General features: G+C 35.2%; 1 protein-coding gene across 3 annotated transcripts in view; it reads right to left on the reverse strand.

Annotated features, from left to right (window-relative positions):
• Positions 1-1,964: 1,964 nt before the first annotated feature.
• Positions 1,965-26,198, reverse strand: part of LOC109103784 (guanine nucleotide-binding protein G(o) subunit alpha) — an 85,323-nt gene continuing 61,089 nt past the window's right edge. Inside the window, exons 4-8 of one of the 3 annotated variants that reach the window (XM_042775222.1) lie at positions 22,570-22,730; positions 15,847-15,975; positions 14,693-14,822; positions 10,683-10,836; positions 1,965-4,208 (exon numbers count right to left, since the gene is read on the reverse strand). In XM_042775222.1, coding sequence (XP_042631156.1) covers positions 4,021-4,208; positions 10,683-10,836; positions 14,693-14,822; positions 15,847-15,975; positions 22,570-22,730 — 762 coding nt within the window. In that variant the 3' untranslated portion in view covers positions 1,965-4,020. Of the gene's footprint in view, positions 4,209-5,631; positions 5,786-8,132; positions 9,245-10,682; positions 10,837-14,692; positions 14,823-15,846; positions 15,976-22,569; positions 22,731-26,198 lie in introns of those variants that run through there. The other 2 variants (XM_042775220.1, XM_042775221.1) reach the window with 2 other exon arrangements.

Genomic DNA, 26,198 nt, shown 5'->3' on the forward strand with positions numbered 1-26,198 from the left:
ATCCCTTGATTTTCTGTTAATAAAAGCCTCTCCGAGGCCTGACGCCACACCCACGGTGTCTGACGTTTGCTCCATCCGCCACTACACACAGACAGACAGATAGATAGGTGTTACTTAGGCAGAGTGCTTTTTCACTGTCACTATATAAAGCCTTTGTGTTGAGTTGGGTGGACAGAGTCCACCAATCTTAACCCACACACAAACTCTTCCTCTCATTTTCGCTCCCTCTCTTTCCATATGTGAAGCTCTCATTGTGGTTATCATCCAATCAGACTGACACAAAGTGGTGCTTCCTCTTTTGAAGCTGTGGTAGAGTGACTGAGCATCTCCTTCTTCTCTCTCCAAGACCGTCTGGCTGAAGACACACTTAAGAGGCACAGAGACATAATTATTTCCCTTGGGATTCAAGCGCACTTCCTCTATGTCCCCTAGTGGAGAAAATATTTTTGATCCCCTGCTGATTTTGTAAGTTTGCCCACTTTTATGGTAGGTTTATTTTAAAGTATAGAGACAGAATACCAACCAAAAATCCAGGAAAAACACATTATATAAAGGTTAGAAATTGATTTACATTTCAGTGAGTGAAACAAGCATTTGATCCCCTACCAACCAGCAAGAATTCTGGCTCCCACAGTTTGGTTATGTGTTCATGTGGAACACCGATTAGTCCTGCCACTTTAAGAAGTTACTCCTAATGTCACTTTGTTAGGTGTATAAGGCACCTGTCCACACTATCTGTATCTTCCATTCCAACCTCTCCCACCACCTCTGACTATGACACCTACAGTCAAGCAAGGAGGTGGAAACATTATGCTTTGGGGCTGTTTTTCTGCTAAGGGTACAGTATGACTTCACTGCATTGAGGGGCAAATGAACGGGGCCATGTACTGTAAAATCTTGGACGATAACCTCCTTCCCTCAGCAAGAACACTGAAGATGATTCATGGATAAGTCTTCAAGGATTACAATGACACAACCCGACAAGGCAACAAAGGAGTGACTCTAGAAGAAGCATATTAAGGTCATGGAGGCACCTAGCCAGTCTCCAGACCTCAATCCTATAGAAAATCTGTGGAGGGAGCTGAAACTTCGAGTTGCCAAACGAAAAACAATAAACAAAAAATATATAGAAAAAAAATTAAAAAAAAAGTGGACCGAAATTCCTCCTTAGATGTGTGCAAACCTGGTGACCAACTACCTCTGTGCTTGCCAACAAGGGTTTCTGCACCAAGTACTAAGTCATGTTTTGCTTGGGGATTAAATACTTATTTCACTCACTGAAATGCAAATCAATATCTAACGTTTATATAATGTGTTTTTTCTGGATTTGTTTGGTTGGTATTCTGTCTCTATACGTTAAAATAAACCTACCATAAAAATTACAGACCCTTCATTTCTTTGCAAGTGGACAAACTTACCAAATCAGCAGGGGGTCAAATAAATATTTCACCCACTGTATATTGCATACTAAGACGTTGACAGTTTTTATAGTAAATATAGCACACATTGGTGAAGAGGTTGTAGTACTTCATGTTAAATTAAAACAGATCACCTTACATTTAGTCATGTGAATACTGCATTAATGGTGGATAAATTTACACTCTAAAAATGCTGGGTTAAATACAACCCAGTGCTGGGTGAAATATGGACAAACCAAGCAATTGGGTTGTCAGCGGTTGGGTTACTACCCAGAAGGTTGGGTTAAACATTTAACCCAATCACTGGGTCAAAACAACCCAATTGCTGAGTTTTTCCATATTTCACCCAGCACTGGGTTGACCAAGCATTTTTTAGAGTGTACCTTGAATCATCATTTACACGAACTAATCTCAGTTGGTATCTGTATTGTTTCATCTGAGTCATAAGCCATCTTGGAGGCCTCATTCGAGTAATCAGTGAAATATATAAATGACAAATCAGTTTAACAATGGAATGAATATAAATCAAAAGTGAAAAGCTCCAGGTTGTAGTCATGAAAACTGTGGCTTTTAATGTAAACACTACATTCGATTGGTTTTCCAGCACGAACATCCCACATGAAAGAACAACCATTCACTAAAGAAGAGGGAGAAAAAGCAGCACAAAAGCATTCACTTGGAGAGAAAAAGAAAGGATAAAAAAGAAGGGAGGAGAATCAAAATCAACAGTGGTGAAGGTAATTGTACAGTTTTTTTTTCTCTTTTTCTTTGAATTTCAAACTGAAAAGGCAGAGAGGGAGGAGAGATACATCTTTCCAAATCTACATGTGATAGGTGAGAGCTGTGCTTTTCTATGCAGACCTGGAAGGTGTTTGAGTACAATTCTCAAAAAACCAAGAGAAAGCGCATGAATCTGTACAGCTGTGCACAGCCCCACCCTCTCCAGCACCGGGGGCAGAGCCGTGCCACCAAAAAGTGATTCGATCAAAAAAAAAAGAACATTTTTAAAAATCAATACATATACTGTAATTCAGGCTAAGTAAAGACATTGCAATGCAGGGCGAACAGGCAAAAAGAATCGGTACAGTTCATCAACATCAACATGGGTAAGTCAGTAAGAACGTTTCAAGAGTGGATCACAGGAACCCTTGCAAAATTCTTTTTTTTTAAAAAAAGGGGGAGAGAGGGAAAAAAAGTTCTGTAGCTACAAAGCACAAGAAATATACCTTTAATAATGTTACAGAATAATCATTGATATTGGTGTTATCATCTTCATCGTCGTTATCGTCTGATATTATTGTCATCCTTTTTTTTCTTTTTTTTTCAATTATCTCTACTCGTAAAGATTCTAGAATTGGAGGATCTACAGCTTTCTACAAAGACTGACAGCCCAATGACCTTCATCTGCAAGCCTCCATATCATTTCCCTGAGCCCCACATCTACCCGCCCACCCCGTAACCCCGCCCACATGATGCCCATTCTTTTTTGCTGTGTCTGTCTTTTCCGTTTTCTTTTTTCCTCTTTTTTTGTTCTTTTTATTTTGTGTTTTATTCTTTCTTTTCGCACCATTAGCTATGTGAAGCAAGTAGCTGTTTCTTTATACAAAGGCTGAGGGGGTCATGCTATCAGTGACGGGGACTCCATTACCCAGCCAACTAAAACAGAAACCTGGGGAAAAGAAGGGATGAAGAGGGAAGGGTGACAACGGACGAGAGGTAGAAGAATGGACGAAGTGGAGTAAGTACAAAGGAAGTGCGTGGGACAGATGATCAATAAATAAATTAATAAATTAATCAACAACAATACAAAAGTAATAGTTCCTCACAAGACAAATGTTAATAAGTTCTCATAACAGTGACCTAGTGTTTCTAGTACTGTTCCCAGACACGTCAATCTCAGAAGGTTGGCACTGATATGACACTTGCAATCATAGTACTGGTTCGACAGACCTGGGGTCACATGCCAAGCGGCCCAGGCCCTTCCCCAGAGAGCTGAGCTACGGAAGTGATGGGGATGGGTAGAAACGAAACGTAAGAAAAGCCTGGGTTATTCCATTCTTTATGATATGGAACGGTACTACAGTGATTAAAAATCCGAAACAAGGACACGCCACAACTGACTTGAACTATAGTGCTCCAGACTAGCATAACCGTGGATTTAGCTATCGTCACATTATCGTCAAAGTAAAATTCGTATAGCCAGGCAAACATGTACAGGTCATCCCCCTGACTGATATTTGTGTAATAAATATACATACAATGACATAAAACATAAAAAAAAAAAAATGAGGGTTGTTTAGTTTCAATGATAAAGACACAGTGGAAAACAGGGGAGAACAAAACATACAACAGCAAAGAAAAACAAAAACAACACAAAAAAAGGTCCCAACTTTGTTCTAAAACCATAAAGGCTGGGTTTCTATAAGAAATCAGTTCTGTTGGCAGCTCTTTGAAAGACAAACTAAAAACATTTCATATATATATAATATATTTATATATTTGTATATGCCTATTTTAAAATTATCATTATCATTATTTACCAACTTGCATTTTCAATAATAATCATTTCCAAAGAAGTGGCTCGAGAGGGAGGGGGCGGGCCTCAGTACAAGCCGCAGCCTCGCAGGTTGTTGGCGATGATGATGTCGGTCACAGCATCGAACACCACCTGGATGTTTCCTGTATCCGTGGCACAGGTCAAGTGACAGTAGATCTCCTTATTAGGTGAGCGGTTCTTGCTTTCAAATTGTGCTTGGATGTAAGCAGCTGCATCGTCGTAGGTGTTTGGACCTACGGGGGGATACAGAGATCAAATGAGTATGTGAAAGAAAGGTTCTGATATTATGCCAAAATTAAAAATGGCATAAAAGTGGTACGGCTTTGTGCTTGTCCCTCAAAATGCTCATCAACCCAATATAAAAAATGGCCTTGGTGACTTCTGACTTCTGACATTCACAAATGTCCCTTCTCTTCTGTTCTCTAAAAGCCAAGCATTCTTTAACTTGGCTCCTTATGAAGTAAGTGTCCCGTTGAGATGCTGCTGTATCCTGGTTATGTATGAGACCATTTACAATCACACTTAAAATGTCATTGCATTAGAAAGAAAATTTGCATTCATGTAATACTAGACAATGCTTTTCTCAAATGTCCTAGTAGAGTAACAACAGATGGACTTTATCTTATTAATTATGGACACAAACAACACTGAACAATATATCGAGATGTTGAGATATTGCATTTATCAACTTATAATTACATTTAATAATTCACTTAATAGTTCATTATAGTTAATATACAAATTTATGTACAAATTTTGTAATTGCTCAAATCTTGTTTTTTTTTAACAAAATATCAAGATGCTGAGATGCTGTATATTGTTTATATGTTTATACAGTACATATACTATAATAGTGTAAATACTTCTATTTTTCTAATTTATATTCTAAACAAAATATAAATAATAATGTTTAACAATGTCATTGTCAAAATATTTGTCCAAGTTTTGCAGAATATATAGATAATGAGATATTATATATTATTTATTTAATCATTTACTGATACATGATCAATTTATTATTATATTCAATCCATTTATTTTATGTTGATTATAATTTATTTATTAATTACATACACCGTATTTGTCCAATTTTTGTCTTAAAATACTGCTAAACATTACATTAATTTCTAATTATTTAATTATTAATATTATTTAAAATTTTGTGTAATTAATTAATAATCTGTAAGTAATTAGTATTTCTGCTGCAAAAGTGTGTGTTTTTTTTTTTTTTTTTTAAGAAATAACTTTGGTTGGATACTTTTGTTAATGCAAATAAATTTTTTAAATGTGACTAGAGTGTCCAAATGATTTTTGGGGCCACTGTACATGAAAGCAACACAGGAACGGGTCTAACGGAGACAGTAAATTGTATTCTGCTGGAAGAGAGTTTGACAGACCTGCAGACATCTCTCTGTGCCCACATTTTACACATGACTGCACACGCAAGATTCAGCTACTGCTCTCAGCAGCACTGCTCCATCCTTTACCTCCCATATTACAGTGCCTTCAAAGTCTATTGTTCATACTGCGAATCCAAACTAATGGGTTTCTGACATCACTAACCTTGACCTGACCAATCAGAAACATCCTTCTGTGTTACGAGAGTTTAAAAATGTTCATTTTCATAGGCTTCTTAACTACAGGAATCATTCTTACCTGTGTATTCAGGGAAACAGATACTCAGGGGAGATTTCTTGATCTTTTCAGCAAACAGATCTTTCTTGTTGAGGAAGAGAATGATGGAAGTGTCAATGAAGAATTTGTTGTTACAGATGGAATCGAACAGCATAAGAGACTCGTGCATGCGATTCTGCAAGAGGAAAAGAAACCAGAATAGAGGATAGACAGAGAAAAAGAGGCAGACAGAAAAACCAGAAAAGTTTAGTGGAGAAATACATACAGAAAGAGTCAAGATAAGCAACTACAGAAGCTGAATCCCATAAAAAGCAAAACATCAACTGATGCAAAGAAAGAAACTATTGTTTCAACCTACATTAGCAATGTGATTTCAAAATCTTGGTGACAGTTTGGTGAAATTACTAATATCTGCTCCACTCCAATAGTGATGATTCACCACAAATATTATAATTACACAGAGAAAATAATATCAACAGCACTCACAATCTGTGTTCACTTGCAGAAGATGCAGGACTTAAAAATGCGCACCACACACCAGAAATCCATGAGTATTTTATTAATTCATGTCATATAAATAGACATCCATTGTTCAATAAATAATCACAGCACTGAGACACACATACAAACAATAATTACAGCAGTTTGACGATAACAAACAAATAAAAAGTGATGGACAGTGACATTACAGTAATATGTGTGATAGGAGAGCATGGCTCCCATCTGCCGGGTCCTGATATATTTAATTAGAATCAAATATGAATTAAACACTACAATGGAACTCGCTATTTCAAATTTAATTACCATTTCAAGTAAATTATGCCACATTAGCAAAATGTACCGCTTGAACTTATCACATTAGTCAGTATGATGAAAGGAGTCTGGATACATCACCAACAGTTATTTGTACTATGGCTACAAGCCAGGGAACAAATTGGCCTTTGTCCCTCAGCAACGTTTCTTTACCTTGGCCACTGACCTAATTAGCCATGTGTCTGAGCTGACAAATTATGTACATTAGCCATCCATCTCATTACTTGTAATCCTTTAAAATAATAATAATCTAAATTTTATGGCCCATCAAACTGGGATAAGGACTTTACTAAAAATGATACTGTTTCCCTTTACACTTTTTGTTTGGCTTCTTTAAACTGACCAATAATGGACCTTAACAATGGCTGAAAGTTGCTTAGTAGTACTGACAATGGCCTTATAATAACACATTAACTGTTCATATTTGGCACGATGCAGACATCAAGGAAACCTTCAGACAGTATATGATTTCATTAAATAAATTGTGCCGTTATGGTTACAATTTTAACTTTTGGGATTATAAAAGGAATCACTGTCTTTTGGCTGTCTGAAGCAAATGATTCAATTCAATCATATTTCTCATAGATTAACAGTAGCTAATAACTGACTGAGGTTTAAAGGTCAGAAAATATGATGTTTTACTTAAGTCAGGATGCATATTAAGAAGCTTGAACCTCTCAAAGACAGTTAAAGCAAAAGGCTGAGGGAGTCTCATTAAAATTAAAAAATAGGACTCAACAGGGTCTTTTGGATCATTTAGTCATGCTGTGCTTCTGATGCCAAAATACAATTGTGTTGCACAAGATTAAAAACACCTTTCATCAGACAAAAATCATTTAAAAGTCAACCTAATCACTGTATAATTCCCACACTGACTAATGTGATCCTATGGAGAGATGAACATTAAAAAGCACTGTACACATATAGCAGCAAACATCCAAAACATATATAGCACTGTGAAAAATTGTCAATTACAGATCTGTATTTTCACATACACAGAGACTCAAAGCAGGCCTAATGGTCAAGGTCTCAGTTCAATGCTTATTCTTGAGAAAGCAACAGCTCATCAGACCAAGGAGTCTTTTCAGCTCCGGTCCATTTAGTAGTTTACATTCAGTTAGAACTGTCTCGGCCCTAATATGGCTAGCACTACTGCATACTGCGGCCAACGATCAAGCAAAATATTATAAAATATACTGACTTACAAACAAAAAGAGCAGACAATGTGTAGTGAGACAGCTTTGTGATTATATTACTCCAGTCATACGAATATGAAGAATATTAGTTCTCCAGTTGTTGCATGTTTGTGTAGTACACCTTTCAAAGGTTTGGGTTCAGTTAATACTTCTACTTAACAATGATGAATTAAACTGATCAAAAGTGACTTTTACATTGTTGCAAATTCTATTTCAAACAAGTGCTATTTTGTATTTGAACTTTCTATTCATCGAAGAATAATGAAAAATGTATCACAATTTCCATAAAAATAACAAACAGCATAACTGTTTTCTATATTGATAATAAGAAATGACTCTTGAGCACCATATCAGCATATCACAATGATTTCTGAAGGATCATGTGACATTGAAGACTAGAGTATTGACTGCTGAAAAATTTGGCTTTTCCATCACAGGAATAACGTAAATTTGAAGTATATTAAAATAGAAAAGTTAAATGAATATTAAAATGAATGCCTTTATTTTTGATCAAATAAATGCAGCCGTGGTTAAAAAAAAAAATCTTATTGACCCCAAACTTTAATGTACAGCAGATATATATAGATGCATCTGATTTGTTATTTAAATCTAGTTATTCTCTCTTCACAAATCAGCTTTGTCTCAACAAAATGCAAAACGCTAACAAATAAGGAAGATTTTGTATCTTTGGAATGTCCTGGTTGTCTCCAATTTTATATTGGAGTAACACGTCCTCCTGTTGTTTTTTAGGATGCTAAGAGGCAAATAATTTTGTGGTCTGGCTCAGGGCATCGGACATTTGCACTCTTTTCTAAATGCCAAGTACTGTAAATGTCAAGCCTAGTGTTTCATCAACACTCTGAGATTGCTGCCAACTCAGAAAATGTGTAATATGAGCCAGCTTGTGAATATTCACTGAAATTCATATCCCATAATGCATTCATTTGAAAATATTACATGTGTATAGAACATCATTATAGTGCCACTTATATAGTCACTGGAATTGAAAATATTGCCACACAACCTCATTGAATCTCTTATTATTTATCTGCATACTGTGTAATAAGGACAAAAGAATATGTCTGACTTTACAAGCTCAGTTACAACAGAAATAGGTAGTGGAAGTTTGGCATCAATTTTTACTCAAAATATCTCCTGACCTTTCTCTCTAACACATCAGGAAGGTGTCAAGAAAAGCACATTCCTATATTTGTAACAATGTACCAAAATTAATAGTTGAGTTTAGACCTACGGTTAAATTTACCACATAAATTAAAGAACAGCTCTGTGAGAACTATCACAGATTTGAGTTAGTTAAATGACCTGATGGACACAACTGGAGACTTTAAAAGTATAAAACAAAGACAAAATGTCTCATATCTGACAACAGTTGCCACTGTATTCAGGGGTTGTGAAAGAGCTGGGTATCACTGAGGGTTAGTAAAGGCCACAGAAGCGCAGGTTGTTAGCGATGACGACATCGGTGACAGCGTCGAAGACAAACTGAATGTTGTTTGTGTCTGTAGCACAGGTGATGTGTGAATAGATCTCCTTCTCGACTGACTTGTTCTTACTCTCGTACTGGGACTGAATGTAGCCCACCGCTTCCATGAACGTGTCTGAACCTGCAGCACAGGATGAGTCAGGTAAGGATGGAAAAGCAGCAGATGAATAAAGGAAGAATAAAAAAATAATAATAATTTGGGATAGGGAGCAAAAGAGAATAAAAACATAAAACCGAACACTATAAAATATAATAAAAAATAAAAAAAATACTTAATACTAATACTAAAATCATGTATTTAATTATATGGAATATTAATATTATTATCAATAGTAATATTATTAATATTACTGAATACCTTGTACTAATTCTTTTAGCTCCCTGAAATAAAGTGCAAAAGTCTATGTGTGACTTATATTATAAACTCCTAAAATCATTTTTATTAAAATAACTGATTTTGCAGATATGTCAGAAACAGTGTTCATTTAGATTTAAATTTATAAAAAAGATTTTTATATAAAATATATTTCATAACTAGTGTTAAGATTGCCCTTAATAAAATCTTTTTGGATGATCAAGTCATCATCTATCAGTCATGTTTACTTTTAACTAACACAGATAACATACATATCAGTTTTGATTCAAAGACATCAAAATGTCAGCAGAAAAAAATACTGAGCAAATTTTTTTTAGGAAATATTTCCCACAACGATAAATTTCCTAAGGCAGCAAAAATATCTCCAGGCAATTTTTCTCTGACTACAGTTACTCAGCACATTGTCAGGAAAGTTCTTTCTGTCTCTCAAACGTATTTGTGATTGTTTGTGCAGCCTGTCTTCCATCTATCATTCAGTATAATGGGTGAGGACATATTTAAGAGCAGCTATGGAGGAAGATGAAAAGCTCAGCGCTACAAAATAAAAATGAACAGGGAATACCAGGATTACTTTTTTTGGCTGTTTTCCCCTCAGTGCTGGAGACTACAGATATGCAAGCCGTCCAGATTAGGGATGTGAATCCATCCAAAAGGAATAAAATAACAGGATGGTTCTTTTTCTGAATATTTATTGTTAGGGCTGTCAAATGATTAATCACGATTAATCACATCCAAAATAAAAGTTTTGTTTACATAATATATGTGTGTATACTGTGTATATTTATTATGTATATATAAATACGCACACATGCATGTATATATTTAAGATGAATATGTTATGTTTATATATTAAATATATTTATATATAATATAAAATATAAGAATATAAATATATAAATGTATATACATGTAAATATTTTCGAAATATATAATTTATGTGTGTGTATTTATATATACATAATAAATATACCCTGTACACATACATATATTATGTAAACAAAACTTTTATTTTGGATGTGATTAATCGTGATTAATCATTTGACAGCCCTATTTATTGTGCTAATTGGCATCTGGAGAGAATGTCTTTCTACAATCTTCGCCTCATCAATGATTTTGTCTTTTCATCCTATCTGTCCTTTCTTCCTTTGCTCGCAATTACTTAACGCCAAGGTACTGAGTTTACCTGTATACTCTGGGAAGCAGATACTTAAGGGAGATTTCTTAATTTTCTCCTCAAATATGTCCTTCTTGTTGAGAAAAAGAATGATGGAGGTGTTTGTGAACCATTTGTTGTTGCAGATGCTGTCAAACAGCTTCAAGGACTCGTGCATGCGGTTCTGCAGAAAGAAAAATAAGACATCAACATCATTTACAGACATGCATCCACAAACACACAGACATAAACATTTACTCAGCTATAAATGGGGACATACTGTACTTATTTTATATATATATATATATATATATATATATATATATATATATATATATATATATATATATATATATATATATATATATATATATATATATATATATATATATATATATATATATATATATGGTGACATTGATATATATTGTACTGGTTTTGTCAGACTTGGCTCACAAAATTGTCCCCAAATTATAGTTAACTAAACCCACACACACACTCACTCTCAGGTGCTCTTATCCACACACACACACACACACACACACACACACACACACACACACATTCAGGTGAAATCACACTTTGAGTGCAAAATAAGAATATTAAATGAGACATGAACAGAAAAAAAAAAGAAAGGAAATTTAACAAAGAGCCAAGAAGCCATAAAAGGAAACTAAATATATTCTGCTACCTAAGAAATTAATTACTTATATCATTATGATGGTATACATTGAATCTCAGGTTAATTATAATGAGGAAACAATATATATATATATACTGTCCTTATTTTCATATGCAATTAATAAATTATTATTCTGCTCATTATTCATATATACATGCCATCTGAATGATAATGAATTCAGAGTTGGAAGCAGTGACACTCTCTTTGATGTGTCCGATCATTTTAGGGGGAAACTGGAAAGAATGAGGTCAGCCAGTCACTTTAGCCAGCAACAACCAATTAAAAATTGAGGTTTTGAAAAGAACTAGCAATGCATATAGAATTTCATGAAATCTAGCATATATCAGAAACAAGCACACAAACACTTAAAGAGGTAGTTCACCAAAACATGAAAATTCTGTAGGACATTCTTTCTTCTGTGAAAGACAAATGATTTTTAACTGATTTCATCCATATAATGAAAGTCAATGGGGTCCAAAACAACATTTGACCCCACTGACTTACATTGTATAAATGCATTGAAAGAAAATTGGTGTAGAATTTACTTTAAAAATGATTTTCACTTAAAAATTATCAGTAAATTTCACCAATAATTACAAAGAAACAGTATCATATAATTATGCGACATTTTTAAATACAAATTCTAAAATAGTATATTCTTGTAAAACATACTCCAATAATCCTTCTATACCAATCTTATTTACACATTAGATAAATATTAATTTTATTTGTAACTTAAAAAAAAATAATAATAATTTTTACAGTGTGTAGAGAATTTCATTAAAATGATAACAGAATTGTCATTTTTGGCTGATCTATCCCTTTAATTTACAGCAAGTTAAAGCACAACATAAAGCCTACTGCTTCCAGGTCTTTTTAGTATGTACTTCAACTGAGGTTGATAATGATAATTTCATACCTGTGGAAGGGTCGCCTGTAGAGCTGGGCTGGATTGTTTAGCGATTGGTTAGAGAAAAAAAAGCCGATGGCTAGAGATGGCAGAAGAGCAGCTGAGATGTTTTGAAGGAGAGGCGCATATGCAGAGGTGGCCGCTGGAGGCCACGGGAGCAGCCGAGCGGAAACGGACATGCACCAGAACCCCACACCTCACTCACATTTCCCACCCCCAGATACCACTGCTGCTGATACTCACATGTGCTCACAGACTCACACGTACAAACATACACACTAAAATGCTAAACAATAGTGGAGCAATGCAGAATCGGTCCATGTCACAAATGAAGAAAAGAACAGTTCTAAACAGATGAAACACAGGTCTCACACAGGTCAAACTTTAAGGAATGCAGTGTTTGAAGGAAATATACGCATGTTTGTTTTTAAATGGAGGAGGAAAGGCAACAGGGTGCACAGGAGAGAAGGTCGGGACAGAATGTCAGATGGCAAATGCGTAAACACTGATAGAGCGCCTGAATGGATGAGCACTGACAGGAGACTACAGAGGGTGTGTATTATCTCTGTCCATTTGTTTTGCCAGGACTTTCTTACAAAATAATAGAATCTGTCTTCGTTTTTTATTGCTTCCATTGATCAGGTGAATATGGGTGTCTGAGAGTTGCTGTATTTATGGGCGGCCACTTTTCCTTCCATAAAATCCCTCCTATGTCCAAAAAGCTTCACCGTAAATCCCTCTGGTGTTGTAAAAAATCTCTTATCGGAGTTTGTCAAGAGAGAGTGTGTCTGGGCAGATCAGAGGCCTGTGTCTCACACAGACGTCGAAACATGACTCATCACACCTGCTATGATTCAACTGGCACGGTCACAGAATCAATCAATAGCGTGGGGACATAAATAATTCTTAGGTTTTTTTGTTTTAAAGGACACTGAAAAAGGATTCATAGAACTTAAAAAGGCTTTTTTGTGTGTGTGTTGAACTTGTCTACCTTATTATTTTAAGTAAACAATCACAGTTAGAAATTGTCATAATTCATGATTTGCCTATGTAATGTTTAAATAGCGTTTAATAATTTATAAAATTAAGCATTTTTATTACACTGTCAACTTAATTGCAGTTTCCTTAATTTAGTTTAAACTGCTATATTTCATATTTATGTGTATCTCATCTCATGTTGTAAGAAATTGACATGGTGAGCTTGTGGTGTTAAATTAATGACAACCTCACATGAACGCCCAGGAGACAAAACACTCCACTCAGCCTACATGCTGACTTCAACACTTGACTAGGGTAACATAACAATCAACTAAATTTTAAGTAGAGGTACAAATTCCTCCTGACGTCACAAGACAAGAAGTTAATAAACATGTTGGCAAAAAAAATTAAAAACAACATAGAAAAAATGAAAAATTTCCAAACATTATCAACCATATTATTCATTCATGCCCCAGTGGGAACCCTAGCACTCTGAGACACCATTAAGCGTGCAGCTAGTTAGCACGGGATAAGCATTTGGAACACAGACATGACAGCTACGATGCTCAAAGCTATGACATTATCAGACCTACCCAAATAATTGTTTTGTTTTTAATTAAATTTTGCTTAAATTTGATGGTACAGTGTGGAGAATCAAAAAATGACCCATGATTCAATCCCAGGCCACCCACATTTAAGAGCATGTTATAGCTCATTTCCAACACTTACAAATCTTAATGGCAACAATAATGAAATAAATACAAAATGCTAATGATATATATTGAAATTACATCTAAAATATTTAAACAACCTGCCACTTTGTTGATATGTGGGGCTGAATCAATATTACACTAAATGTTTCAGTATAAACCTATAGTGCATTTGAACCTATATTGAAATTTACAGCTTATTGTAACAGCAAGTTTGTTAAAATAGTAAATAAAAATCGAACTATCAAGTATTATTTTTTCACTATTATTTACTTTTTAAGAATTTTACATTATGCACTAGAGGACACATACAGCACAAGCATTACTTAATGTGCCAATTAGTGTGGGAGTTAACAATGGATGCTGATTTATCAACAGCACTGACCTTAAAAACTCTAAAAACCAGCTAAACAAAAAGGTTTTCTGGCCCTTTTTTAATTATAAGGCTGTGAATGATCACACAGTACACTATGATCATGTTCACTTGAATGGCAACATAATTGCAATTACAGTGTTCAACAGTGGATGAAGATCATACTGTATAGTCTGTGTCGCGTAGTTACAGTAACTCTCTTAAAGCATGGGAAAACATGTTGAAATACCCATCATTTTTGTTAGTGTGTTAAATGTGCAGACTTGAGTGTATAAACACAGCCGCTGAGTGTGCACGTGCAACTGAGTCACACATTGTGTGTGTCAGAGCATAAGCATAGATGTGCATGTTTGTGTATCTCCGTGTGAGTGTGTATTTAGTGCTCACCGTGGTCTCGTCTTCATGGAGCACCTGGTCGTATCCACTCAGAGCCACACAGAAGATAATAGCGGTCACGTCCTCAAAGCAGTGGATCCATTTCTTCCTCTCCGACCTCTGACCTCCCACATCAAACAGCCTGAGTGGACACAACTCATCATGAGCTCACCACACAATAATGCACTCCATCACACAAGCAAAATACAGCAACGTTCAAAAGTTTGGGGTCAGTACAATTTGAATACTTCTATTCAGCAAGGGCACATTAAATCGATTAAAAGTAAGACAGTAAAGACATGTATAATGTTACAAAATATTTCAAATAAATACTGTTCTTTTGAACATTCTATTCATCAAAGAATCCTGAAAAAATTATCACAGTTTCCACAAAAATATTAAGCAGTACAAATGTTTTCAAAAAAATAAATAATAATAATGCTTTCAGAGCAAATCAGCATATTAGAATGATTTCTGAAGGATTACATGACAATGAAGACATAAATCATGGCTGCTGAAAATTCAACTGCCATCTCAGAGAAAAAACTCATTTTAAAAATATTAAAACCGAAAACATTTATTTTAAATTGTAAATGCAGAATTTGTGAGCATTCGAGACATATATGACTATACATACATGAGACTATTATATGACTTTGCTTTAGTAAGCCCTAAATCTTAAAATCTGCAATGTTTTTTCCTGAATATTATTGGTGGATATGTCATTCAGATGGTAGCTGTCCACTGAGGTCCTGCCCTTTTCTGCGGAAATGCTAGCTTCTGCCGTGTCAGTATGGCTTCAAAATAATGGAGGAAAATCTGTCTGTCAAACCCACATCAACACTTTTATTTTAGTCTTCTGCTTTCACGTGCTATCAGCTGTGAGAGTGAAAAAAAAACCTGTGAATGATATGAAGTGAGATGATGTCGGTGTTTGGAGATAATTCATCTGTGTTCATCTTGGTCTATAACCACTCCAGTTGTAATGTGAGTTAAAAACACTTTTTGCTACATATAGCAGATCAGACTTTTTCATCTGAAACGTGGCCTGATTATGAATCAAGTATGAGTGAAAATAATAACTGTAGTACTCTAAAAGCCGGCGCAAGGCTCTGAATTACACGCTGTACATTCAGATGTATAAATTCTGTGCCAGTCAGTCTCACCTGAAGTGCAGGTTCTTGAAGGTGAAGTGGGTTTCTACAATCCCGGTGGTCTTCACTCGAGTTCGCAGAATGTCCTGCTCTGTGGGCTGGTAGTCTGCAGCACCAATCCGATCTAAACTGTCTAAGTAACTGGAGGAAGAAAGAAGGAATGTCAGTTAGGACCCACAGTTTTCCACAGAATCTCAGCAACTGTCATTCAAATAACTTATAAACAAATTAAAAACAAACGAAATCCATGATACATCTTAAAAAAAAAAAACAATATATAAGAACATCTCTTAAAACAATGCTGTATTTCAACACAAAATCTTTTTTGTATTTTATTCACTAACCAGCCACAAAATAGTTGAATAGTTGATCTTTAAAAAATACAATATATTTGATATATATTAAATTTAGTATAAAATCTACTAAAAACAATTTTTCAGCAAAAAACGCATATTTTCAATATACATTAGACTTGTTATAGCTTGCACTAAAACTACTATTTGCCTAGCACAATTAACACAATTAATTCATCAGATGATGGCATTCTAGTCAGGCATACACAGTTCAAAAGCCGGGGGTCTGTAAGAAATTAAAATACTTTTATCCACCAAGTATGCATTAAATTGATCAAAAGTGACAGTAAAGGCATTTACAGTATACTGTTACAAATAAACACTGTTTTATTGAACTTATCGCTACAAAATGTCTGAAGGATCGTGTGACACTGAAGACTGAAGTAATGACTGCTGAAAATTCAGCTTTGCCATGACAGGACTCAATTACATTTTAAAGCTTATTAAAACGGTTATTTTAAATTATGGTATTATTTATCAATATTACTGTATTTTTGATCAAATTAATGTAGCCTTGCTAAACATAAGTGACAAATGTATTTAAAAAAAAATGACTGCTTTTCATATAACAGTGTCAACAAATCAGATGAGAGTCCATCTTACTAAAGACACAACCTTAGACACAGGAAGTCACTTAGACTATAAGACATAAAGTATAAGTCAAAATAAAACATGAAACATCCTTCTTGTGCCACTCACATCTGACACACACATACACACACGCTGTCCTCTTCAAAACGCAACAGTGATGCAAGCAGACAGGAAGGACTGAGCCTGCATTTCAACAATGTGTGATGCATATTCTCCAAGGCTGTGGATGTCATTTATCTTTCAGATGAAAGAAACAGTGAAATATGTGTGCTTCCAAATTGGATGCCAGTTAAATTGAAGGTTGAGTACCACAAGACGCCGAAACATCCATCAAAGCCTTTGGCTGGTAATACTAGTAGACAGTAGATGGATGATTACATCAAAATACAATTCCAAAAATGTTTTGACACATTTAGAGGGAAATTACTGCAAGTATTTCTGTTGGAAACATATTTGGTTAAACAACTATCATTCCAGATCAATTAGATTTTTCATTTTGTATCTTGTGTAATTATATCTTCTATGCTTAGGTGTACATGCTGCTCTTTTCCTTTTTGCTTCTCTCTCTTTCTTCTGTCCCTTCCTTTCCTGTCCATCTGCAGCAAAGTGATGTTGAAGTTGAAGGGTTTCCTTGGTTGCTACAGAATCCTTCAGGGAAATGTGAACATTCCACTGTCGCTACTGTCTTCAGCGCACAACTACACCAAAATCCCTTTTAGGCAAGTCAGTTCACCTTGCTGCCTTTCAATTAATCAAGGAACCCTGGGGAAAAAAAAAATGTTTCACACTTTCCACAAAAATATTAAGCAACTGTTTTCAAAATTGATAATAATATTGAATGTTACTTGAGCACTAAATCAGCATATTATAATGATTTCTGAAGCATCACGTGACACTGAAGAATGCATTTAAAAAAATATTAAATAGAAAACAGTTATTTTAAGTTGTTATACTACTTTTTTACTACTGGTTTACAAGCAAATGCAACCTTTGTGAACATAAGAGACTTTGTTGACTATCTGATGATAATGTGAAATGCCCTGTGCCAAACATCCCCAGAAGAGAAGAGAGAAGAAAGAGGACTGAACAAAATAAATAAATAAATACATAAGAGAAATAATACAGGAAGTGAGGGTAAGGTCTATGACATGTGAGGTCCAAAATATTTTTTGAATACAATTCTCAAAAACAAACTTTAAAATTTAGCATTTTAGAAAAGTTAAAACAAACGTTAAAACTAGGCCATTAATTAAATATTTTTTAATTATTTTTTGAATACAATTCTCAGACATATATTGTGTATATTCTCAGCCCTATATGGAAACACTATACCATCATTAAACCATCTCAAAATGTATTTTGCATGTATTTCTCTTCCTGTGGTTCACCACATTGACTCTAGGGGGTGCTGTTGCTGTGACTGTAACATGCTAAATTATATTAATGTTTAACAGTGGTGCTTTTGGTTTGCAGGATCGCTTAGTGGCACTTAACTCAAGTCTGCCTGACACAGTACGAACTTAAGTACTTAAGTATGAATGATCTCATAGGGCACAATCTCAAATGGGACATCACTTGAACTGCACTAATAAGGGTAACCGTCAACTGACATTATTCTTAATCTCTGCTCTTTGATAATGTTAGTGCTACCTTACTCTCTTCGTGGAGCGCCTTCCTTTGTGACCTGTACCTGTTGGCTGTGCATGCTTTCCTCTCAGCATATTTTGTCTATTAACAAATAGCAGATTTATCGTGGCGATGTTAACTGAGGATTTCCATAAGCTTATTTTTTTTTTTCTCAATGGCTGTCCTCAATGGCCTGATAAAATCACTATAAGCACTGGTAATCTTTCATTACATTTGACTAAATGCAAATTTCACTTTATTTCATAGTTCAGAGACAGGTTTGGAGATTGGGAAGGTCTGAAATTGTTCATGAAGTACAGTGTTTGGCATATACAAACTAAATTTAGACATCACATGAATAAATTACAATTTAAAATGTATGAAAATAGAAAATTTTTATCTCCTATCCTATGTGTCCTGAGGAATAACTGTATGTACTATTATAAATCTTTTGTAAATATGATGACACTCCTTGTGGACTTCACTCCGTAATTTTAGGCCTAATGGACATGCGGGCGGGGTGTTGCTGAAGGGTTTCTTCATTTCTCTCTCTCCTTTTAGTATGGGAAACTCGTATCTCTCTACCACTCAGGCTGCTTGCCAGCTCTGCCCTTCCCCCTGCTCCCTCTCTCTCTCTCTCATACACCATCTTTCTTTCTTTAGTGCTCCCTCCACCCTCCCTCTGTTTCCTGCTGCTGCTTGAGTGCTCTGCCTGGCAACACCTCTCAGCGGTCTGCCTGCTGTCTGCTGCTCCCCATCATGGAGAGAAAGACAGAAAGATGTGCAGGAAAAAGAACTACAGGGCATTGGAGACACTGTAGCCACATTTATTGAGGTAACAAAAAGGTCTGAAATTCTGGGTGCTGCAAGAATGTTACAATGAGCCAATTCACTGATTCATAAGGAAATTGTAGTACAGGGTTATAAGTAATATGGAATGTCCGGGAAATAATGGAGATGTGACCTCTGGAATTGCTGTACTGTTGCTTAAAGGGATAATTCACCCAAAAGTTAAAACTCTGTTATAATTTACTCACCCTCATGTCGTTTCAAACCTATATGATTTTCTTTCCTCTGTGGAACACAAAATAATGTTGCTGAACTGACCTTACACACACAGAAAATATTAGATTTTTGGGTGAATGATCCCCTTTAACTGTCTCTCTAACTCTCTAACTAACTCATTAGTTTAGTTTAATAGTAAACCTATTATACTATATATACAGACAAGTTTTGGTAGCCATACATATCTATAATGGGGGGAAAAATGTTATTAGGAACTCTCGTTGTTGAGAAATTTTCTTGGCAATGACAAATAACCTAGTTGCTAGGATACAAGTCATTTTGATTGTGACAGTAATTCAGTAAAGATACACTATCAGACCCAAAAAACTGAGAATAAGTGAAACTTCTTACATCTTCTGAAGGCAAAGATTTTTATCAGAACATTTATCAGAATGTCAGCATACTGTCCAAAACATAGAGATTTCCTATTTTTGCTCTGGAAACGTCAAGAATTAAGGTGCTGAACTGAACACAATGTAGATATGAAGTTTCAGGCCAGCACTTCCACAAGAGATTATGACTTACGATCAAAAAAGCCCCAGAATTCTCTTATAACCAGAAATGGAACATTCTTCTTGTAAATTCTGTGATTCTAATAATAACTGAAGAAATGACATATAAAGACCTACATTTGAAAAGAAGAAGTCAAAGAGAAAATTAAAACTGAGAGGAACAAAAGCTGAGAGGACAAGAGGAAGAACTGTAGAGGTGGGAATTGATTGCAGTGTGGAAGGGGAGGAGCTTTTATAAGAATGGACCGGAGTGGATACACTCATTTATGGCGCCATAAAGTGGGCAGAATCAGAGTTACATGGTAGAGGATGGTGAGTGTAAAAAAAGGAGAGAGAAAGGACAGAAATAGTGGAATAAGTTCAGATAATGATGAAAGTTTTCCAGAGAACAAATGATTATGAGGGCCAATCTAATCCTGTTTCATTATCTCACTCTGGAAAAAAACCACTGTGCCTCAATAGGAAATGTTGTGAAATGTCTCCTGATATTCAAGTTGCAGTTCAATGAACCCTTTGGGAGAAGAAAGAAGAGCCTACAGCCTAAAAACATGCGTAAGCCAGTATGCCGTACATTGTAAACCGCCCAAAGGAAATGATCTCAAATCTATCCTGAACTCCTTTCTTTACAGTCAGTGATTGACGTGAAGGAATAGCTTAAGGCTGGAATACACTACACGACTTTTGCCCCGATTTATAGTTTGGATAAGTCGACACTAGTTGCCGAAAGTCAGAGCCGGTCCACAGATTAGAGTTGACAGATTTCATAGAAAATTGAGTAGTGTATGATGGTCACAGACTGATTTTTTAGCTTTAGACTATGATTCCACCCAGTCGGAGGATATCAAACATGTTTAATATTTTCAGCCAATTTTAGAACACATATTGTTTTCATTTGTCATGTGTCTCCTAGCAACAAGGTGCATGTTTCGGCGTGAGTTTGTTGTGATTGGAAGGACTTTAAAGTTTGGTTGTGTATGATCCTCAGTCGTTTAGTGCATGATGGCCAGTTTTCCTCTGTGACTATTTACAAACTCGGTAAGTGTATGATGCCTAAAGTTTTAAAATCCATTCACAATTTAAAAGATGTGTAGTGAATTCCAGCCTTTAGACATCCAAATTGTACCTGTCAGGCTGGCCATGTCTTTAGTGTGAATACACTAAACACACAAATAAAGGCTAAGAAACATAAACACAGGTGTACAGCAATGTTTCCTGTGCACAGTGCAGCTACTGAATCTAGGTTAAAACTACACAGAAAAATATTTTACACAAAATTGTGTACTGAGACATTTCTCCTTTATATTGGAACACACACACACACAAAAACATACAGTGCCACCAATATTAAAATATATAATATAAAAGAATAACAAAAAATATGATTAAAATATAAAATATATATTAAAAAAATAAATAATTATAAACAAAAATAAAAAAAATACTTACATTAAATTATATATTTAAAAAGACAATAACATTGTTTTAAAATAATTATTTAGTGAACACTGTCTGCTATACAATAAAACTGGACTAACTGGGTTATCCAAGCGAAGACAGTAAGCAAACTACATGAATTAATGTAGGCTATGAATGGCTTTTCTTGTAAATGTGTTTGCGGTATATGTATAAATCTATCAAAAAGTAAATATCAGTCAGCCATATATTGGTCAATCACATATTGGCAAGGTCATTGAAAAAAAAAAAAAAAAAAAAAAAAAAATATATATATATATATATATATATATATATATATATATATATATATATATATATATATATATATATATATGTATAAATCTATCAAAAAGTAAATATCAGTCAGCCATATATTGGTCAATCCCCTTCAGCTCCTAACAGCACTCTTTCACAAATATATAAATTGTAAGATTAAATATATTGTCCTTGTACCATTTGCTATTTCTGTTTTCTTACACCTGAACTTGATGAAATACCACTGGCAACTGTTTGTCTTACTGATCACTGAACAAAAGGCTGAACATTTATGCAAAACTTGGTGATGTTTATATGCAAATAATGAAGAAGAAAAACATCTCTCCCAGACTTGTCTTGCAAACTCTTTCCCTCCACACATTTGCCTCATAGTAACATAATCTGTGTTGTCAATATGTGAGCAAGTACTTTGTCTTCATCTAAACACCACTTTCCACAAGAAAAGGCTTCCCAAACTATTACAGTAAACCACAACATCAGAAATATAATGCTGACTGAACTCTTTTCGCATACACGTATTGCACACATACACACACAAACTCGAGACCTTTCATCAGTGCATACTGTAATTGCATCTGTAAATTCCCTTCAGAGTGACATTACTTGAGTTCAAGTAATACTTTAAAAGCAACCTGTTCAAACAAGCATTGGAAATAAAGACTATACATATTATACTGTAGACGCTACCTAATGTGGTCACGTTTAATTTACAGTCCATAAAATATATGCCCTGTGGATAGTTCTGGACTGAAGCATGATAGTCAATGATATAATAAAACATAGGTATATTTAGGCAGAATGCTCTTAATGAAGCGTAAAAGCACTAATGCCTCTTCCCAGCAGAGGGCTGTACTCACTATTGGGCGGAGTCATTGAGCTGGTACTCGCGGGCACGGCTGAAGCACTCCTGGATGCCTGAGTCAGACCACAGGCGGATCATGGCGGACAACAGCTCTGGAGAGTAGGGCTCGGTATCTTCCATACGGCTCACAACATCACAGACCATCTTAGCATCAGCCTGTTAAAGGAAAACACACAGAGAACATCCATCAGTGTGATGAGGTGAAGACTTACAAACAGAAGTCGTCACAAACTGTGCTTCAAATTGAACCAATTTTAAGATTAGCAATTAAAAGTCTGACATTTAAATATGAACTCATTATTTCAAAGACCAAATCATCTTGGCTTTTCTATAAATTTTTTTTTAGCTCAATACTCCTCAGGATTGTTGACAATGACAGTTCAACAAAACAACAAGAAGATGTTAATTTCGCAATTAAGCAGAGTTCAACTTTATGCAAATAAGCAGTGATGCACTGTGGGAACTACTTGCAACTGACAGCATTGAGACTCGTGACCTGCAGCAATTTCTTCACTGTCAGTGTGATTGTGGCTTTATTGTGTCAACAGTTGATTCGTATGTGCCTTTTATATTCATTCCAAAGAATTTAAGCAGAAACGTGAGACAAAAATTGACTGCTAGGCTGCTTGAATGAAAACTATTATAAATATATTTGTCTTGTTTTCCAGTAAACATGCTTGTATGGTCACAAAATAGATGTTTATACTTAAAACATTCATAAAAGTTTTTCTATTTTTTTTCTTTTATTTTTTACAGGCAAACAAATTAAAAAGGAAAAAAAATGATCAACAAAATCATTTCTTCTGAGCTGTAAAAATTAACCTCTGGGGTCTTGTGATGGGCTATAAGTTGAAATAATTACTGTATTTAAAGGATGACTGAATAATGCAAGTTCGCATGTACAACTGGCACAAAATCTTTTATAAAGCCCTCTCAATGAGCTGGCTCTTGCTTTAAGAGAAAAAAAGGGAACAAAAAAACATAACAACTTTGGGTTATAGGAACTCGTGCAAGGGTAGAATGAGAGAGCATAATGGAAGGAAAGAGATAACAGAATCTCCAACTGTTCCAGTACTATCAACTGAACTATCAACTATCAACATATTATTATAATTATTGAATCTGCTGTTCCTCCTTTACATAGAGTCGCTCCATTTGAAAGAGAAAAACTTTTAAGAGCACACTCAAATGTGTTGGATTTGTAATCATTTTGAGTCTCAATTCTAATGGTTACAAAATTTGTTATCACACATACTACATTCAGATGATAAAGGACCAGATACTATTGTTTTAGACAGTAAAGTATCAGAAAGTGAAGCTCAAATGAGATCTCTAATGTGCTGAGAATATGTAAACCTACCAACCTGAGCAAAAAGCTCAAGAAACTATCATTCAATTAGAAAAAGCCATGACCACCCAATCTGTTCTTGATCCCTTTGTTCCTATTCTCAATGGATTCCCACGTGCTTTCTGTGATTAGCCCTTATTCTAAAGTGAAATCTGATCAAGAGATAAAATACAAATTTAATTTGTATTTAATAATAATAATTATTATTATTGTTGTTAAATACAAATATAAACAAAGTAAATTGAAATTGTGCATTATCATTATGATCTATTATTACTTTTAAATATTTAAATATATTTATATTACTTAATATAAATATATACAAATCCAATATATCAATACATAGACAATACATACACACATCATCCTGGCTTCCTGTTTCTTGTTCATTCTTCCCTCCCTCTTACTTCCTCTGTCCTGCTCACCTCCTCTTATGACATCACTCCCTTTTACAAACATCTTTAAAAAGCTTGACAGCAGTAATGACTTCTGAAGAGAGCGTTTAGTTTCTTTTAAAAAGATCACAATCGAGCCTACTACACGAAGAGGCTGGGTTCCGCCGACCTGCAAATCCACAACAGAGATGCCACTACACAAGCCAAAAGAGGAGAGCGTGAGAAATGGACTGCATGAGTGGAGTGAAAAGAAAAGACCCATGTTAAATAGAGAGTCTCTCTCCATTATATGCTGTGAGAAAGAGTAAAGCGTTCACACACTAAAAGGAGTGAGATGTGGGGGCCTGGGAATTAAAAAGAGAAAAAGACAACAAAGCATGGATGTCGCTAATTAATCCATAATTAATGTAAATGCTATTTTGTGGCATTTTTCTACTGTGTAGATGCAGATATATTCCTCTCCACTGAGAAAAAATGGATGCATCTTCCGTATAACTTGTCAATAGGGACAGATATTGCTGCCATCTCCATAGTGATGCAGCGGGGGCAGCATCAGCAGCAGGAGGCAGTATGATTGGCTGAGGGAGCCTCCCCTTCCTTCTCCCCCAGTGAGTGTGACCTTTGAGAGCAAGTCCTCTGAACTCAGCATGACTGAACCTTGTAACAAACACACACACACACACACACACACACACACACACACACACATCATACTGTATTTAATCCCAGTAGATGCTTCTATCTGTTTTTTTTTTTTTTTATTAAAAATGAATTTAGTAATAATTTAGTGAAACAAAATGTCATATTAATGGTTATATGTAGTCTAATAATCTACAAGAATAAAGAACTGCAGGTTAGAGCTTCACAACACAACATGAACCAGAGGATTACCTTAACTTTACCCCTTCCGGGGAATTATGGGACATCAAACTGGTGCCCACAGGCTCTTTGAGCCTTTATAATGGCAAATGCCTCAGTCTCAGAGCTGGAGATTTGCAATGGGAACATTTTTTTTTTAATTAAAGAAAACAGCAAGAATAAAGCTGACAGTTACTGACAGATTCTGCAGACCTGCATCTGTTTACTTTCTCTCTGTGCAATTCTTGCAGGTGGGTCTGTCTGTAATGTCACAACACCAGTCACGCCTCTCAGTCCTCATTTGCTCTTTCTACTTTTCTCTTGTTTTTTGTTTTTTTTGTTTTTTTTTTTGTTTTTTTGGGGGGGGGGGGTGTATGGCACTGATGGAGCATGTGATTGCATATTGAATTTAGATCAGCCTCATAGAGACACATAATAGCTATTCATTATGGCCTTTGCACAGACTAAAGAGAATGGACCAATCTTCATCAGCATTCATTTATTAGAGGAAACAGCATGTGGAGAGATCTCAACACGCTGTAGATTTGCATCGCAGATCAGTCACTAGCTCAGCGTGACAGACAGTATCCTTACAGACACCCTGACGCTGCACCTGGTATGAGCAAAGTTATTGTAAAAGTGACGTAAGTAAGCACTGTGAACCCACAATAGAACTGTCATTTTATAGTAAATGCTGGATTCCTCAGAGTATCATTAGGGTTAACTACCTCATGATATGTTACACATCACAACACATCATGATTAATTATATGACATCTTAACTGGATCACAGCTGAAAGAGACCCAGCATGCCCACAAGTGAATTTGTGGGATCAGTTTCAATCTTTAAAAAAAAAAAAAAAAAAAAAAAGACAGAAAACCGGAAATTATGATATCTTGTTAATGTATATTCTATAATAATGTATATTAATGTATATTAGTGTGGAGTACGGTGAAGGTCAGGTATAATATGGCAAAATCAATCTAGTCATCTAGTGTTGAATCAGGTGGCTTTTAATCTTG

This window comes from Cyprinus carpio, chromosome A18 (assembly GCF_018340385.1).
Source record: "Cyprinus carpio isolate SPL01 chromosome A18, ASM1834038v1, whole genome shotgun sequence".
Classification (NCBI taxonomy): domain Eukaryota; kingdom Metazoa; phylum Chordata; class Actinopteri; order Cypriniformes; family Cyprinidae; genus Cyprinus; species Cyprinus carpio.